This window comes from Charadrius vociferus, unplaced genomic scaffold (assembly GCF_000708025.1).
Source record: "Charadrius vociferus isolate BGI_N301 unplaced genomic scaffold, ASM70802v2 scaffold259, whole genome shotgun sequence".
Classification (NCBI taxonomy): Eukaryota; Metazoa; Chordata; class Aves; order Charadriiformes; family Charadriidae; genus Charadrius; species Charadrius vociferus.
In genome coordinates, this window is record NW_009661368.1 from 1,711,923 (window position 1) to 1,729,422 (window position 17,500).

The following is a 17,500-nucleotide window of genomic DNA, read 5'->3' on the forward strand; positions in this document are numbered from 1 at the left end:
GGAGTAAATCTCGTCCTGTCATCGGGTGGCGGAGGAGGAGTTTGTTAATGTTCAGTTTGCTCAGTGGATCGATGTTTGCTGGCATCGCCTCGCCCTGCCTGTGTGTGTGTGTGTGCGTGTGTGTGTCTGTGCGAGAGTGTGTGTGTGTGCGCGCGTGTGTGTGTGTGTGTGTGCGAATACCAGATTTCCTTCCATCCCCAGCCTCCCTGTCCTCTCCCATATCACTCACTGCCTGGCATCTGACAGCACGGAACCTGCAGCGCTCCGCGCACACACACACACACACACACACGCACACACCACACACACACCACGCACACCCGGGCACCGCTCCGCCATACAGCTCTGCGAGGAGGAGGAGGAGAGGAGAGGAAAGGGAGGAAGCAGCCAGCCCCACAGTCTTTCCAGAGCTGCCTTTTTAATATATACATATCTATTTTGTTATTTATTTATTACCGTTCTCTGGCACTGTGGGCGCCTTTCATTTGCTCCTGAGCTTGGATGTTTGAATCAAAGCAAAGCAAGTGTTGCAACAGTTAAAAAAAAAAAAAAAAAAAAAAAAAAAGCCAACCAAAAAAAAAAAAAAGAGAGAGCGAAAAAGAAACCTAGATCTCTAAAATAAAATAAAAACCAAACAGGTTCCTATCAGTGAAGTGGAAAGGAGGGGGGCAGGGGAGGCTTGAGGGGGGCGTTGGGGAAAGCAGCTGAGAGGCAGAGGCAGAGAAACACGACTCAGGAGCGTCTCAGGGCTCTCGGATCTGGGGACAGAAGTGAGATTGGAGAAAGTAGAGCGATGCCAAGGAGGAAACAGCAAGCACCCAAACGGGCTGCAGGTAAGGAGAAGCCATCCACTTACACAGCCTCTGTCTCTCTGCTCCTTCCGATCCTACCCCCCATCTTTATTATTATTTAGGGTCACCCTTGCTTTTCCGGGCTGGATCTTTATTTATTTATCCCCCCCTCCCCCTCCCTTTCCCTTCGTAACTCCGTGGAGCCAGTTTCATTCCTTATTGCCAAGATCTCCACTCTGACATGGGCTGTCCCCTTCCACCCTCCCGCCGCTCCCGCCGCGCTCGGTCCCCGCTGCCTCCTGCTCCCGGCTCCCATCCCGCCCTGGCCAAACTTTTCCCCCCAACTTTCTTCCACTCGGTTCCCCTTCTCCCCCGGCCCCTTCCCCTGACCGAACCGAAAGCAGCCTCCCATTTGCTTCTCGCTTTAGGCTTTTTGTTTTGGTTTTTTTTTTTTTTTTTCTTTCTGATCCCCCCCCGCCCCCCGGTGTTTTTGGTTGTTTGTTTTTTTTTTTTTGTTTTTAAAACGTGTGTTTCGCGAAGTGGGTCGGTGTGTTTAATCTTTTATTTCGCCGTGTTTCTGGTGGCAATGCTGGCCGTGTGTGTGTGTGTGTGTGTGCGTTGTGTATGCCTGAAATAGTACAGGGACTGTCTCTGCTGATGAACCCGGTGGGGAAGTTCAGCCTTTGATCATCAGTGGTGAAAATTGCAACAGGAAATAAAATGAAACGTTCTGACTGTTAGAAGACAATCCACATTTTCAAATCAAATCCTTCTTTTGTTTTGTAGCCGAGTTTATATCTTTGCACATGCCAAGTGGTTTTGCAATTTATTTTTTTTTTTTTTAAAGAAGAAAATAGTTTGCAACTTTGGAAGTGTTTTGTTCTGTCGTTTGTAGGGTGTTCTTTTTCTTTTGGGGGCCAAGAAAAAGAAACAGATGAGTGGGCCTGTATAGTAAATCTTTTCAAAGAGTTTTCTTTCAGGCTGCTTAATTGCTTTTTATTTTTTTTTAATAGTGTGGTGGGGTTTTGTTTCTGGGAAGCGCAATATGGAAGTTCATTTTTCTTCTGCCAGACCCACCCACTGAAAAATCAGCTTTCCAGTTGATTGCCAGCTTTGATTTGACATTTGATTGATCACCTGTCATCTTGCTGCCTTTGATCTATTCATTCTTGATATATATCAATAAATCACTCACCATGGTAACCCAAGTGCCAATGACGTAAGGCTTGCCCTCTAGATTCTCTTAGCCAGACATGCACAATTATTATCTTGTTTGGCTTTTTATGTAGGCGGGTTTTTTCCCTTCTTTTTTTCTTTGTGTACTTCATCAGATTAGTTCTGTAAGGAAAACTACTATTTTTTTGTTTTAGTCTAAAAATGGTTTACTAATTTTTCCTCCCCCTTCTGAATATTTTCTAGGTGTAGCATATTATATGTGGGACAAAATAAACGGGCAAGTTTAGTGGCATACTTGAATAAACTTTGAAAAGTAGTGCTTGTGATTCATTCAAAGGTAAATGTTGTTTCAGAGAAAGTGGGACGTGCATAACTTTTGTAAACTTACATATTTTGCTGTATTCATATAGGCGTAGGACAATCGTATGCAGGCAGAGTCCTTTGGGACATGACCAATGAATGTACCTATCTATGCAGGTTGCTAGTATGATTCCTGGCAAGCAAAGCTCCCCTTTAACCATAAATAATAGTTAACCTAGAAATGCATATATATATATATATGTATGTATGTATTTGGGAGAACTCTCTGATGAATTGCTATTATTGTTTGATTCACAAAGGGGTTATATCTGAATAAGACATTAACGTTTTCAACTTGAAGGATAAATAGCTATTTTTTCATGGATGCTGATCATCACAGTGACAGTGCTAGAATTGCTCCTTTTTTCTCTCTGTCAGGAGTATAAGGCTTCATTTTATTTTGTTTTCAAAGTAGAATTTTCACTTGGAATGTGTGTAGTATCTTTTTGTAGAAGGGGCACCCTGTTCTTTTTTAGAAACACAGGCTACAGAGTAAGTAAATTTTTGCGAGCAAAGCCCAGGCTGTTGTTTCCCGGGATTTCCCTGCTGAGAATACAGTAAGATACGTTTTTATCCAGAACACTACAGTATTTTTGAGAATCTTAAATTTGAATGACCACAATTACATCTGTCCTTCCTTATTCTCATTATAAAATATGCATTGCTCTTCGGCGGTGCATTTCTTTGATTATATTTCTCCTCAGATCAGTGTTGTTTCAGGTGAGCAAAATACTGCAAATGCAGTCCAGTTTCATCCAGCATAACTGATTTGAAGTAGGTTTATACATTTGCAATAGTTCTCCTGCTTTGAAGTTGTATTTGTGTGTTTGTGGGGGGTAGAGGGGGTTTCAAAGAGCAGACGTGCCTCTTGTATACAGTTCTTAAAACTGACTTTCATTTTCAGGGATAGTACTGAGGTTCTGTTTTGTATGGTGAAAAATACCTCAGAGTGACAGTAGACAGACTGTGCAATAAGAAATGAATCGCTCATCAAGGCTGATAGCAAAGCTCCTTATTCCTTTTATTTAAAGGAGTTAATACATTATATATTACTTAATTATGGCTTTTATTTATTTTTAGTTGTACAAGTTCAAAGGTATCAGTTGCACTGCATTTTGTCTTGATGGCAGCAGAGATATTGAAGAGAAGTTTGCAACTTTTAGCTTCTGTAGATAGTTCACCAACAATGGAAGAAAAATGATAAGCCTTATGATTCTGGACATGCTTGCTTTTGTCATTGCTTAAAATTAAATACTATGCACAACTGTAAATAATTACTACCATGCGCTGACTTTGAAAGCAGGTTTCTAGTTTGATTAATGAATAATGTAAAGGTTAGAGAGAACCAGCGAGTGAATCAGAAGTGAAGTCCTGCTGCTAGATGAAAATCTATCTAGAGAAATATACATGGCAATTTTGTCCTTTTCTATTATTAATTTTAAGCCTTGTATTCCTAAGAAATATATTACAGACCATTGTAATGAAACAAGGTAGTGTAATTGGATAAATGGGATAATATTTAAGTTTGATGTTGGGGATTTTTGATCGCAAATTACACTTTTAAGAACACTTTATTTCACATCAACACCAAAACAATGTCAAATACATTTTGATCTTTCCAGGGCCAAATCTTTTCTGGATCGTCATTCCTTTTTGAGGTCGTCATTTTCATTTTGATAATTCTTGAAGCAGATAGTTACAGCTCTTCATATCAGTGCCTCCTTTAGTGTCATACTTGTGTTTACGATAAACAATCCATTTGTGCTGTAGCTTTCACCCAAATGAATCACAAAGGGCTTTACAAACTGTGGGCCTAATCCTTCTTTTGCTCAGGTGCAAATCAAAAATAGCTTTACGAGCAGCATCAGTGCAGTTGCAATGAGTACTGTCTGCTCCTGCGAGTAAGAAGAGACTCAGGCCCAGAAAGTACTTCATTCTTCAATGAAACGCAGCCACCGCTGGGGTAGAAGTCTTGTAACGATTCCATAACAAATGGTAATATATTAACAGAAGGGTGGAAAAAGGGTGGGAGCAAAGCAGAATTGCTATTCAGATTTTATTCCTAGGGGTATGAAATAGCTTTCAAACACAATTTCACTGGATTAAACTCTCCTTTCCCCTGCAGCTTGTTTAAATGTGCATATTTTATTTTGTGATCATGAATTGCTAGTTTGCTTTTTTAAAGCCTGCAAAGAGGAATCTGGACTTAACGCCTTTTCCGGCTGCAATTTTTTATTTCTTCTTTTCTTTCTCTCTCAGCTCCAATAGGCTATGTAAGAACCAAAGCTCTGGAAAAGTACAGCAGAAACAGATATCAGTTGCATTTGTTTTGTTTATTGGAGCTGTAGAATAACACAGTTTTGTTTTCGGAAGAGTCCTCATAGAGCAGCAAACGGAAGACGATCAGCAGGCAGCACTTTAAAGCTGCAGTTTGCACCTTAGTAGTAAAAGGTTATTTAAAACAGAGACATATTTAGAAAGTGAAATCCTGTTTCTGCAGAGAGCAGAGTAAGTGAACAGCTAGGTCCGATATATATATTTCTGTGATGAAAGAAAGCAGTATATGCATGTATTAATAACTAAGAGCGTTGTGGCTTTTCGAGGATTATTTGTATCCTTTATCATAGGGGCAATAGAAGCAGGTTCCAAGCAAGTGGTACTGAATGAAACTGTAGAAATGGCAGCACTGCTTTGTTTAAACATCCTCCAGAAAAGCAAGTGCACATCAAAACCACCTAAATAGCTCATGCCTCAGAACCTTTCAGTTACTGTGCACATCACGATGCTGACAGATGACAAAAAAGCCAAGGTGTTCACAAACAAGAGGAGCCTTTAAATCCCGGTTAATTAAATATATTCCAAAATAGGTACTTTTGCAACTAAAGAGGCACCAAAATTAGTCGCCATCTGCGTTAAATTCTGGAATCGGCTACTAAGCCTGAAGCTGCTATGTAATTTTTTCCCATGTCAAAACTCAGGCCTGAATGGGACAATTTGAAATCACGTTCATTTTAGTTACTGTTTCCTTATTTCAATTTTACTCTCACATATCAAAGCACAGTATATTATCACTGCGTAAAGAGTGGGACTCGCCAAGAGTTCAGCCCCTGTGAGTGTGATATAAAAGATGTTTCCATCAATAAATGACACAATTTTATAGCACTTTTAAAAACATGTTCATTGCCAGAAATTCTTTTGTATAAATGCTTTCCCTTTTCTGTGCTCTCTAATCGAAAAGCCCGCTTTCTTCAAAATGGCAGGATTTTGGAATTTTCTCCCAGCACTTTCTCCTCCTGATTTTTGCTCTCGTTAGTAGCACCCACCTCAAGTAACTGTTTCCCCTAGAAGAGGTCCGTGGAGTTCCTCTGTAGCACAGGGCCAGGGTGAGCCTTTCTCCCGTCATTTTACTTCCCATCCCGATGAGGACATCACTCCCAGAGAGCAACTCCAGACTCGCGTGAAAAAAAAAAGCTGTCAGTTGCTGTGGCTGCAATTCCCAACTTAGCAGCAGCAGAGGGAATGGAACTGTACTCTATCAATTACAGTTGGAACCAGAGGCTAAACACTTATTGTGTTAAGCTATTGTGCAGATCTTAAGAGCTCAAATGTAAAAAAAATATCATGTCAGCTAGTGGAGGGGAGAATAAGGCCTGGTTCTTCTACTGGATGACGTATTATTAGCAAATGCAAAGTAAAATGATTCAAATTCTATTTCATGCCTCTTTCGTTGAGACATGTGTGTACCATATTATGCCTTAAAAAGGGGGGATCCTACTGACTTTATTGCTAAAGTAAGCCTTTGGTTTTCCCTCTTCTCTGCAAAGTGAAAATATTTGTGAAGTTTTACCTCTAAAGCGTGCTCATGCAAGCAGAAAGACATTTTCATCTGTCCCCGAATCTGATACAGGAGTCAATTGGAAACACATTACACTCTCAGCTGAAGTCTTACATTTCATTCATGCAAGAGCAGTGATTTTTCATTACCTATTTAATTACAATAATTTACATGAGAGTGGGTCCAGTTCTGCAGCTCTTACTCAGCACTTTGCTTCAATGGGTAACTGGCTTGTGTAAAGATTGTCTAAAAACTGGTCTGTTTAGCTACAAAATTAAATATATATGTTTCTTTTACAAATGTTTTGCCTCTGAAGAGGGACCAGCTTCTGCCATTAAGCTTTAAATCTAGGGAGAGTTCTGCTTGTAACTTGTATTACTAATGGTTGCATGCTAGTCTTTTCTGAAGTCTGTATGACTGAGATATTTGGCTTGCTCAGCTAACTTCTCTTCTCAAACACATTTCCATTCTCTGTGTTAATTATCAAATACTATTTCTTGATACCGGTGGATGATATGATCTTTTAAAGAATCCTTTTTTAACGTGCAGTGTTATGTTGTGCACACGAGCAGCAGCTCTCAAGTAAATGCATGAAGATGTTTTTGCAAATCAGAAGCCTAAAAGTTCCGTGTAGTTTTAGGGACTAAAATCAGTTCTTTCTTATTAAGGTAACCTCTCTCTTGAGGCTGTTGGATCTTGGCACCGAGTCATTTTTACCATGTTACAATAACGGCTTCTGCAACTCAGAAATACCTTGACAGCAAACGGTGTATTTTTTAAGGTTTCAAGGAGAAACGCATCATAGAATCACACTGTTTCCCATCAGAAACACATCCCTCTTTAACTGTTGCTGGCTTTTCATCCGTTACCTTGTGAGGTTTTTCCGGCAAAAAGAAGTGGAAAAACTGGTCTTATGATCGAAGTGTTGCATTAAGTGTTTCATTTAGAAAAATGAAGAGAATCTTTGTTTCCCTAAAAGAAATGTTTCCCTCCCTTTGCCCTAGGAAAAAGAAAGTCACAACAATAGCTTCAAAACGATAAGATTAGATTGTGAAAAACGCATAGTTTATATCGTGCAGCACCCGATGGTCCCGAGTATTGGTAAAATGCCACAGTTAAATAGAACAAACAGTCCTAAATGTATTGGAAATAGATCCTTTTCAGGTATGCAGACATACATACCTGCAAAAAGGAGAGAGAAGCGCCTGCCTGGGAGAGAGATGCACCGTTCTTATTGATGCAAGCTGGAAAGCTCAGTTGTTTAGAGCAGCTTTTGATTATACCACCAATATTTGTCCAAATGTTAGAATTCCTGTGATGTTAGAAGTTATGTCCACTGAAAGTCCTTTCTTAGTGTTTATTTTCTTTAAACCCCCAGCTCCTGGAGTCTGGTGATTATGCAAGTGCCCAATAGGCATTTTAAAAGGAAAATTTATTTTAAACTCCTTGCTATGGAGAACTAAGGAGCTTGAAAACATGCAGCCTAAAAGTTCTTATGCCAGAAGAAAAATGCCATGTTTCTCAAAATGACTGTTTTTAACATCCCATAATTTTCAGCTAGCCTCATGATTTTTGAGGGTGTGCTTAATAATTTGTGAATAAACAAGGTTGGCAATATTGCTTTTGACTTATTCTGATGATGAACTGGCGTATGTGTCTGCGTATATAATTATATAGGTACACACACATAATACCAGTAAACAAAATACATAGCATAATGATGGAGTGGAGTTACATGAATAGTAGCTTTGAGTTTGTATTGCTATAAACAAAGCAGTTTTGAGAGATCAGACCATCGGTTCTTGAGGAGTGGCTTTCAATTGAAGTTTTGTGGAGATTGTTTTTAGTGGCAATTAAATCTAGAAAGTTAATAGCCAGTAACTGTTCTTTAAAGCCTAAACACTTGCAAGACCTATGAGGAATGCACAGCCTGCCTTTTTTCAGATATAATCAGTCTCAACTTTATTGAAAAAAAATTTACAACTAGCAACATTAATGCTGTATTTTTATTGTATTAATGCAAATGAGATGCTGACTTCTTTCTTTCATCTCCATGGCTTGTATCTATTATAGCTGTATCTTATTGCTTTCTGTGTCTTTTCTCCCTGTGTTCTGTAAACTGCTATCGTCTAATGATACTGAGGCTCATTAAAGTTACTCACGATGCTAGAGAGACTATGGGAAGCATCCTTAGCTCTAGATGGCTATAGAAAAGGAAAACTACTGAGTATACGGGGAAGGTAATCCACATCAACGCTTCCATTCCCATTTTGAGAAATTCTTAAAATTGACAGGTCAAACAGGAAGAAAAAACTTGCAGGAAGGACTGTGTACTGGAAAGAACAGGTCATTTTTAATACACATCCCGACCTGACAAAGATGAAAAGCAATAAAGTTTTAAGGAGCTTTCTAGCTCTTCCTGCATCTCTCTCAAAAGACTCATTTAATTGAAAAGCCTGTTGTGCTTGTTTTTATGCATGTAAAAGAGAAAAGGGGCAATTTTGCACAAGGCCTAATATTCCAGCTCAATATAATCGGAACTCTTTCTGGTTGCTTTTTAAGTCTCTCTGTTCATATAAAATTAAGACCCACTTATCTTAAATTGTAGTAAATCTCATTCAATACAGCTTTCATAACTTAAAAAATGCTGTTAAATATTCCCAGAGCAACTTTGCTGAAGTGATATTTGGTCTGTTTATATGGAATCAGTGCAGAATTTCTACTGAAAAAGGAGCGGCACACCGTTCTTGTTTTTAATGAAAATAATTAAATTCTCTGGAATACTTTAATAGCAAAGATTTTTTTTCTAGTGGAACTCTGCTTAGATGAGATAGGAATGAAAATCTGCCCATTGGTGCAGTTTAGTATGTGCAGACAAGAAGCCTATTTCTAGCACTCACCCTACACTTGGCTAGGAGTCATTTTTTTTGGTAGAAAGAATTTACTCTGAATTTTCCACATATAAATACTGTTGTGTGAACTGCACTGGAAATCACCACCACAATTCATAAGGCCTGCAATTTTCTTTGTAGATATAGGAAGAACTCATTTACTTCCCACAGCATGAGTGGACTTCCCAGGAAAGAGATGGATCTTTTAATGATGTACAGTTTTGTATCAAAGAAACATAACCTTATGCTAGCTGGTATATTGCTCTAGCAAAATTAATTTTGTTGTGTTTTTCAGCTGTGTCATAACATTTATAAGCACATTACAAGTAGCATTAAATTAACATGTGAAAGGAGAAAGAAGCTAAGTAGTTATATTGATCATCTGTAGCATTAAATGCTAAAAAAAAATAAGTTTTCTAGTGCTTTTGATTAGCTGCATGGTTCCTGTTCTTATATGTGTGCTTTGTTAGGAAGTGGAGTAATATTTCTTCACACTTAGCACCTCACTTCCAAGGATTTCTTAGTAATGCTATGTACTCCTCAGAATAAACCCAGTGAAGTAGATTATTTTTTTTTCCCTGTTTTACAGAAAGGCAAATTGAAGCCAGGAGGTATTAGATGATTTGCTCAAGTTCAAACAGCATTTGCTCCTAATTCCCTGCTCCAGGTACTGGATCACATTTCTGTCTTCAGCGCACTTCCAGGAGAGAAAGCCGGGCTGGAGGCTCAAGGCATCCACATGCCTGCTACTGGGGTGAGAAGAGGGAGCACCCCAGCTGGAGCACTGGGAATAGACTGTGAAGGAGAGCTGGAAAGGCAGTTTCATCCCTTCTGTGCAACTCCCCGTGGTGGAGGGGGTGGCACTTTGCTCATGTCCAGGAGCTCCCAAGAGTGGAAGGACTCACAGTCAAAGAAAGCAGAGCTCTGTTAATTCTGTTAACAAGACAAGGGAGCTTTACTTTGGCAATAGTTTTAAGCAGAAAAATTTAAGTTCTTTAACTTTCCTAAATAATCCTCAGATGCATTTTTGGTCAGTGATAAGTTTCGGGACCAGAGAATTTGGTCATGGTTACATTTTCCCCCATATACTGTTCCACATTTCTTTGCCAGACCTGGGACTGGCTTTGTGTTTCTGATAGTATATAATGCATTGCCCTGAGAAGTACAAAAAGACTAGTCTAGTTGTAACTAAACAGGACATACACGTTTTCCTCCACCCAGACTGCCAGAGGTGGTTAGAAATCTCTGGTAATAAAGTTTGAGGCTCTAATTTTTGTAAGTCAGCTTCTTATGTTAAGAGACTAAATCCTTACATGGGCATCTAAAGAGAGACCTGAATTTTCAAAAGCTTTTAGCACCAAGCAGTTCCCATGGACCTTTCTCAGTTCCCAGTTTGGTGTAAACAGGAATGGTTAAGCCTCAATCAAGGGCAGTGTTTTTCTAAAGTGGAGATGTATGTATTGCCTATAGAAGAAATATGATGCAAGTAATAGCCTATGGATTCATTAAGGATTGTTTATGTTTATTTTCACACCATATTACCTTTCAGGAATGGTTGTTTCAGCCATTATATTGACAGGAACTCAGAATAAATCTTAGGTACTATAGGGCTAATCTGCCATACCTGGGAGACCACCTGCTACCCTCTTGAACAGAGGGCAGATTGTTCGGTGCCGAATCACCAGGTAGAGCTTTCTTCTCTGGAGCTGGGGACTTGGGAAGCTCTCCCATGGCTCCTTTTCATGTGGAAATTAATGCTTGCCTCTATTTCTGAATAGTAGGTTATTAGAGTTCATATGCAAATTCCCAGGATGGGAATTTGTCTCTCTTTGATAATTGATATAATAATATATATTTTTAGTGGTCCAAAGTCCTTGAGCTTGAGCCTTGCCTACGTAATTTATGTTTATTTCTTACTGTTATTAACTGTAATTGAGTTGTTGGCGCCTTTCATTGCCTTAGATTGAAGGGAGTGTCTCTATCCCATTGCCCCTCCATAAACAATGCCCTTTTAGGGTTCCTTATGCTGTATCCTTGCCCAGATATTTCCTAGCCTGTCAAATACTGTCATTTTATTCCTTACAGATCATTCACAGTATGTCTCCTGTTGCACACACAAATAAGGAACAAATGCAATCAAGATGCATCATCATTTAGCATAACAAATAAAAGCCGATCTGTGCAGATTTCCCTTAAAGCATCTCTTAATATGTATTGTCAAAATGTCTGAAGATGTCTTTTACTCATAAGCATTTAATTATTTGTGACAATTAAACTAATATTCAGAGCAGGAAAAAAAATGAGGGTATTAAATATTTTCTCTTGTCAAAAGCTAACAAAATGTCACCTGACATAGCAAACTCCTTAAATTTTGTATTTCAAACATACCTTGTAACTGAAAAAGCACTTGAACAAAATTATGGGGCCCCATTTCACAACCCTGGATTTTGTACTGAATTTGAGGAAATTGTATTTTTAAAACTAGACCAAAATTCAAGGGCACACCATTAAAACATATATCACTATTGAGCAGCTGAATACTTGATGATTAAAAAGGAGTTTGTATCAATTTTTAAGTCTGTGCTGAAATCTATGGCCAAGGGCCCCTCTGACTGCATCAGGGACTCAGACCTGGGTTTTGTAGCCTTGGCCGGTTATTGTTTTACTTGTTCATGAGAAAAAAACAGCTCAAATAACACAGAGCAAGTCCTCAACCTTTTCTGTGTTCAGAATTACAGATTTATTTTGTTGGTTTTGTCTGATGATCCCTCTAGCCAGATGGATTGTTTGAACTGGAGAGGCAACACGCTGTAGATGGGGCAGAACAAGTAGCCAGTGTTGCTGCCCAGGGCTCAGCGCCTTCACCTGCCTGGCAGCCCTTTAATGTGGTAAAAGTTCAGCTACGTGATAACGAAAAGGGGGAAAAAAGCAGTGAAGATTTTGAAAAGAACAGAAAACCAGCAGAGGCCTTGAGAGCAGTGTTGTACGGAGACTGGAGTACTGCGTAGCCCCGGGCACAGCAGCAATAACACCTATACTATGGGCGCAACTGTTCCTATATTCCAGATTGTTTGGGGGTTTCTGTTGAGAGGTTTGATTTCTACTGGTTCCAATGTTTCCAGTTCTGAGCTGCTCAGAGCAACCACTTCCATTATCAAAATCTGTATTTCCTTTCTTAAAATGTTCTTCCTGTAATTGAGGGTAGGATGTTTTTTGGCAAAAAATTAAAAGACGTACATCAGGGTTTATTTCAAAGCTGTGGGACCAGTGTGCTTTCTGGCAGTGACGTGAACATTTTTCAGAGATATCTTCTGCTTTCCCTGAGAAAATCCACCCAAATTTGTCTGACTTATAAAGTCTAAAAGTTGCTGTTGCCAAAGAATTTTTAGAAGGTGACACAGCATTCTCCGACATGCCATCTTCACCACGCATGCTCTGTTCTCGGTTTCTCTTTTTTCAATTACATTCCCTTAAAATATGTTTTAGCTGGGGATAAGTAGGACAATAGCTTTCCCTGCTGCAGGGACAGCGATGGGCCTGAGCACTCAAAGGAGGATGAGGAAACGGTCTGTATTGTGGGTTTAGCTAGAGCGCAGGCCCTGAGATGGGAAGCAGGGAAATTTAGGAAGTGGAACATGGACAAGCAGGGGTAAGGACAGAGAGCATAAAATTATCAAATATCTGTAGAAAACAGTGGTTAAAATGTATACTTGACTCTATTGCCCAGTCAACGTAGAGCACGACCTTACCTCTTGCAGTGAATGCACCCAACAGTTTCTGTCTAGATTAAGACCTGGGTGGAAATACGTGTGGTTCCTAGCTTTCCTCAGCTTGCTTTTTCAAAAGCCTGGCTGGACCCTGGCTTCATCGCAGGCAGGGGATGGATGTGTGTAGGAAATTAATCTGCCTCAGCTGGGAAAAAAAAGGTACCATCTGTAGGGGTTTGTGGTGGGAGCGCAGAGCGTGAGGCGCCTCCAGGCTGCAGCGGGGCCCAGCCTGACGCTCCTGAGGTGGGCGCTCAGCCCCGGGGGACCTTCTTCTGTGTGGAAAAAGTAGAAAAATTCGCTTAAAATTTGCCAGAGCTGTGCCCCTCCCTGTCTGTTAAATGGTGGTGGCAGTGTCCCGTCCCCAGGGCTCTGTGCAGGCGGTTCAGGAGTGGTCGCGAGGCCGGTGCGGAACACCATCGAAACGAGGAAAATCCTGATTCCCTGCCAGGAGCCTGGAGGAGATGCGGGCCGCGAGGCTCGGGGCTGCCCCTCCACTGCCGAGAATTTAACAGATGTGTTGAGGCGTTCAGGCAGCACACTGAGAGGTGCGTGGAAGCCGTATAGAATGGATAATAATAATAATTATATATATATATAGCCTGGGGGAGCACGGTGCCGCAGGTAGGCCGGAACAAAGCGTGGAAATTACTGGCAGTTGAGTAGCTGTTGTACAAAAGCGAGCAGCTCAGAGAAAATACAAAGAATAATGCCAGGAGTTTCAACCACAGATATCTGTTTAGATAAAAAGGGCCTGTTAGCCTGAGATCTCATGCTGCAACATGCAAATTGCTGAGAGCTTATCCCTGTGTCGCTCTGAGTAACTGCCATTTACTTCAGCAGGCGCGGGGCCCTTGCGACTCTGACTTGGGTTTTACTTGGGGCAGGGGGTTTTAGCTATTTCATTTGCCGCCCCGTGGGAGATTTTTCATAGAAATCGAATCTTTCTATCTGCAAGTTGGTGACAAATCTTGAACCAGGATCAGTGAGAGCTGAGCAGGTTGCTTTCAGGATGTTGTACAGTTTTGTGTCACCTCCCAAATTTGTACATTAAATAACTAAAATCCTGAGAACGTTGATCTAGAAAACAGTCACCCTTGCATTGATCTTTTGTTGTTTCTGTGAACTTACTAGAGATTTTATAAACTTGTACTTTGGGTTAAACAAAAGTAAATCATTTGGAGAAATATTTGCAGGAGGTCAGAGGCATGTTATGATGCCATCAACATCTGGGTTCCCACTTGTGTGGATTAGGGACATTTTACGTTAATCATTCCCAAACATCTCTGCTAAAATCCATTCTTTCATTTTTTATCACCTATGAGGTATAGCCAGGCAAGTTTTCAATTTGTGTGTGTTAGGGTAAAGCGCTGAAATTTGTTGTTAGAGTGAGTATACGAACAGTCTCATTTTTATATTTGTCCTCTTTCATTATAATTGTTTGAAAACATTTTTGATTCAGTTCAAATGCACTATTTTCAATATACAAAGTATGTAGAGGGGAACAAGGGAGTCATTATGAGTTTCTCCAAGGAAATAAGCATCTCTTAGCCATCATCCTACAACTGGGAAAGCTCTAATACATGACATCTATATAATTTAACCTAATAATTTTTTTTAACAGTGATGTAATGGAGAGAGTGACCTGGACTTTGTAAAAGTTCCCCTACTTACTACAGATTCCCAAGGGCAATGTAACATTCTAGACAGTGTTTTATATGCCCTGATTAAAATGTAACATATTTTTGCATTTCCTGTGCAGTGACCTGTTAGTGCTCATAGACAGAGCACTTAAAGAACAGTTACAAGGAGACATTTCCAAATGTGCCTAATATGCGCAAGTTTTTATAACATTCTTATTTCATTTGAAATTGCAGCTACAGCAGGAACCATTCAGACGGCGCATTGATTTAACTTTTTAATCCACTGTTTTGCTACGTCAAGTAAAATAAATGTTTGTTTTTAGCTCCATTTTTTTTGCATTGCTAAAACTCATAACTACTTGCTTTAAGCTTGGGATTCTAAAGGGAGCTACATTATCTGAGATTTAAAGCTTGCTTTTTGTAGCTGCTTTCTCACAACTCCCCCAAGAAAAAAAAATACAAAAGTACAACTTTAGCAAAAAGGGCTTTTATATCTCTATCAATTATAGAAACACCAGCTGCAGTAGATTACAAATGTGTTTGGCTGATTGTGATGTTGTGTGGGGAAAACTGTCACAAGGAGCTGGATTCTGTTCTCCCCGACACCACCGGGATGCTGCACAGCTCCCCAGGCTGCAGCCGACACTTCTGTCAAAGCTGGAGTGGGCAAGAGCAGGATCCGGTTCTGAGATTGCCAAATTGCATACTGCCAAATCTAGCTCTGTACTTGCGCGCACGTCCTGGCACTAGGAAAAAATATGGAGCTGTTGAATGTGAACACAAGTGCTAACCATGTGTCACTGTGTATGCATGTGTTTTTCTGTGAGCTGAAGCAAAAGCCACACCACTACGTCTACAACCTGGACCATAAAACCTCTGGGGGGAATCATTGCAGTTATTGTTGTTCTTTATTTTTTATATCCCAGATACTTGTTTACTTTTGCTTTCTTGAAGAATAAAGGGGGGGAAAAGGCACCACAGAACAAAAATTTTTTGGCCAGCACGTAAAGGTAAAGTAGCTGGAGGTCATGAAGAAAAGAAATATGATATCAAGACAGCAATGCAAGATGGGCAGTTTAGCATTTGTGGTGGTGATGAGCTTAGGCCAAATTAATGTATCAAAGTGTGTGGAGGTAATATCGCTCTACTAATATCCTGGGGTAAAAGGCTAGCAACATAAGGGGTTTCAGTTGGTTGCGTCTTGGTTACTGTTTCATTTATCTTATTGTGCTTTGGGTCGCTCTGAGACAACATGTTTGGGCCCTGGTTTATTTCAACAAAGAGAAACTGACATAGCAAAGTTCTGTGTATACTTTAGAGCAAAAATGCAATTTTCTATTTTCATTTAATCCCAGGAATGTTGGCATTTTCCGAGCTGTCAAACAAATGAGTGCACTAGAGGACAGTTAGATGTGTCTGTCTAGTTCATCTATCTAATCTACCTCATTTCTAATGTGCCCATCACCATGGTGTCTAGGCGGAAAGTATCTGCCCTGGTTTTGCTTTTTGTCTCTATTGGCTGTGGTAACTTAATTGAGTCCTAAGAGCTTTCAGATTCATCTGCAAAAATAATAACAAAAACATTATCAGAATAATGATTCATTTTTGTACTCTTACTCAGAATTTCCCCTTTCTCTTCTGAGTGTATTTGTCTAGTTGATTATTGTTGCCTTATCTAGAAGAGGTTATATTTTAGAGGTGATGTATTGAATTGGAGTTTTACCTGAATCAGCAGTGACTCAAAACTTCATTTGGCTTCTAAAGTGAATTCACTCATGTCCTCTAACTTCCTTCTGCTTTTCGCTGCAGAAGCAGACTTCATTTACTAAGCCACCCAGTTTAGCAGCTGCATCTGTTCTGTGACCCTTTGCCATATAAAACATAGGTAAAGGTAATAAAAAGTAATAGAAATTGTGGCTTCAAAAATTATATCTTCATTTGGAAGCTCTGGTTTCTGTTAAATTTAATTACTTCTCTCTCTGCCAATTAGGTAAAAATGCATTGTAAGGCATAAGCGAGCAGTTTTTCAAAAGCAGAGGCCTGAGGTCCATGCTAAGGGGAGAAAAAATCCCGCTGTTGATTAGCTATATCTGTGCACGTGGTTATCATGCTCTGCACGCACACGCAGGGGGAATGTACTGCAATGGGGCACACTGGGGCTGCCAGCGTGCACTGTCATCCCATCAGTGTAAGTGGTCATGGTAATTTTAGAAACATGTCTGCCGGGCATGCAGTGGCATCTGCACGGTCGTGTGCCACCTTCTGCTTTTGAAAAATGTGGCCTAAGTAGTAATCAGTCTGTGGAAGTCAATAAACTCTCATGTTGAAGGGGCCGAGTAACCAGCGTGGTGCTTACTGAAGGAAAGAGTTCACTGAAAATGCTGCAAATGTAGCTTTCTCAGCTATAATTGAATTTGATCTCAACTGTACAGTTACATACAGCCCATTTTCTACTCCTCTCCTATGTGTGTTGAAAGTGTCTTTATAAACCTACCCCTCAAAGATAATTTCATTGAGAGACAGACATTTCATACATGACAGTGATTTCTAATCCCATCTGGACTGGCAGATCACAGGTTCCCAGCTCGTGGCCTCAGCATGTAACATGGGTTCACACAAACACAGTAAACCATCTCTCTGGCTGTTCAGTTAGTCCTGGAGTGATCAAGTAAGAGATGGATTACTCATTGCAAGATTTAATTTCATCTTCTGGGTATTTGCAGTGAACTGAAGTATGGACATGATTACATTTCACAGGTTTTTCTGTGATTTAAAACAAAAATTATTAGCAGAGCTGGCTCAGCAAGGAATTTCTGATGTAATCTATACCAGTTACAAGCAAAGGGTGTGGTAATACGGAAAGAAAAAGGAGGGCTAAGTGTTTATCCCGGTTGACTGAGACAGAAAACAGGACTGGCAGGATGACAAACTGGCATAACCTTACACTAGAAAGTGCAACGATTCCAACAAAAGTTCCAGCCGTAATGCATGGCTTTTAAAAGAGCCAGGCATGGGAGAGGACAGTTTCTTGGTGCATCCT

General features: G+C 40.1%; 1 protein-coding gene across 1 annotated transcript in view; it reads left to right on the forward strand.

Moving 5' to 3' along the window:
• The first annotated feature begins 626 nt into the window (after window positions 1-626).
• The window catches only part of TSHZ2 (teashirt zinc finger homeobox 2), a 141,562-nt gene continuing 124,688 nt past the window's right edge, over window positions 627-17,500 (forward strand). Inside the window, exon 1 of the mRNA XM_009893359.1 lies at window positions 627-833. Within this exon, the coding sequence (XP_009891661.1) occupies window positions 794-833 (40 nt within the window). The 5' untranslated portion in view covers window positions 627-793. The remainder of the gene's footprint in view (window positions 834-17,500) is intronic.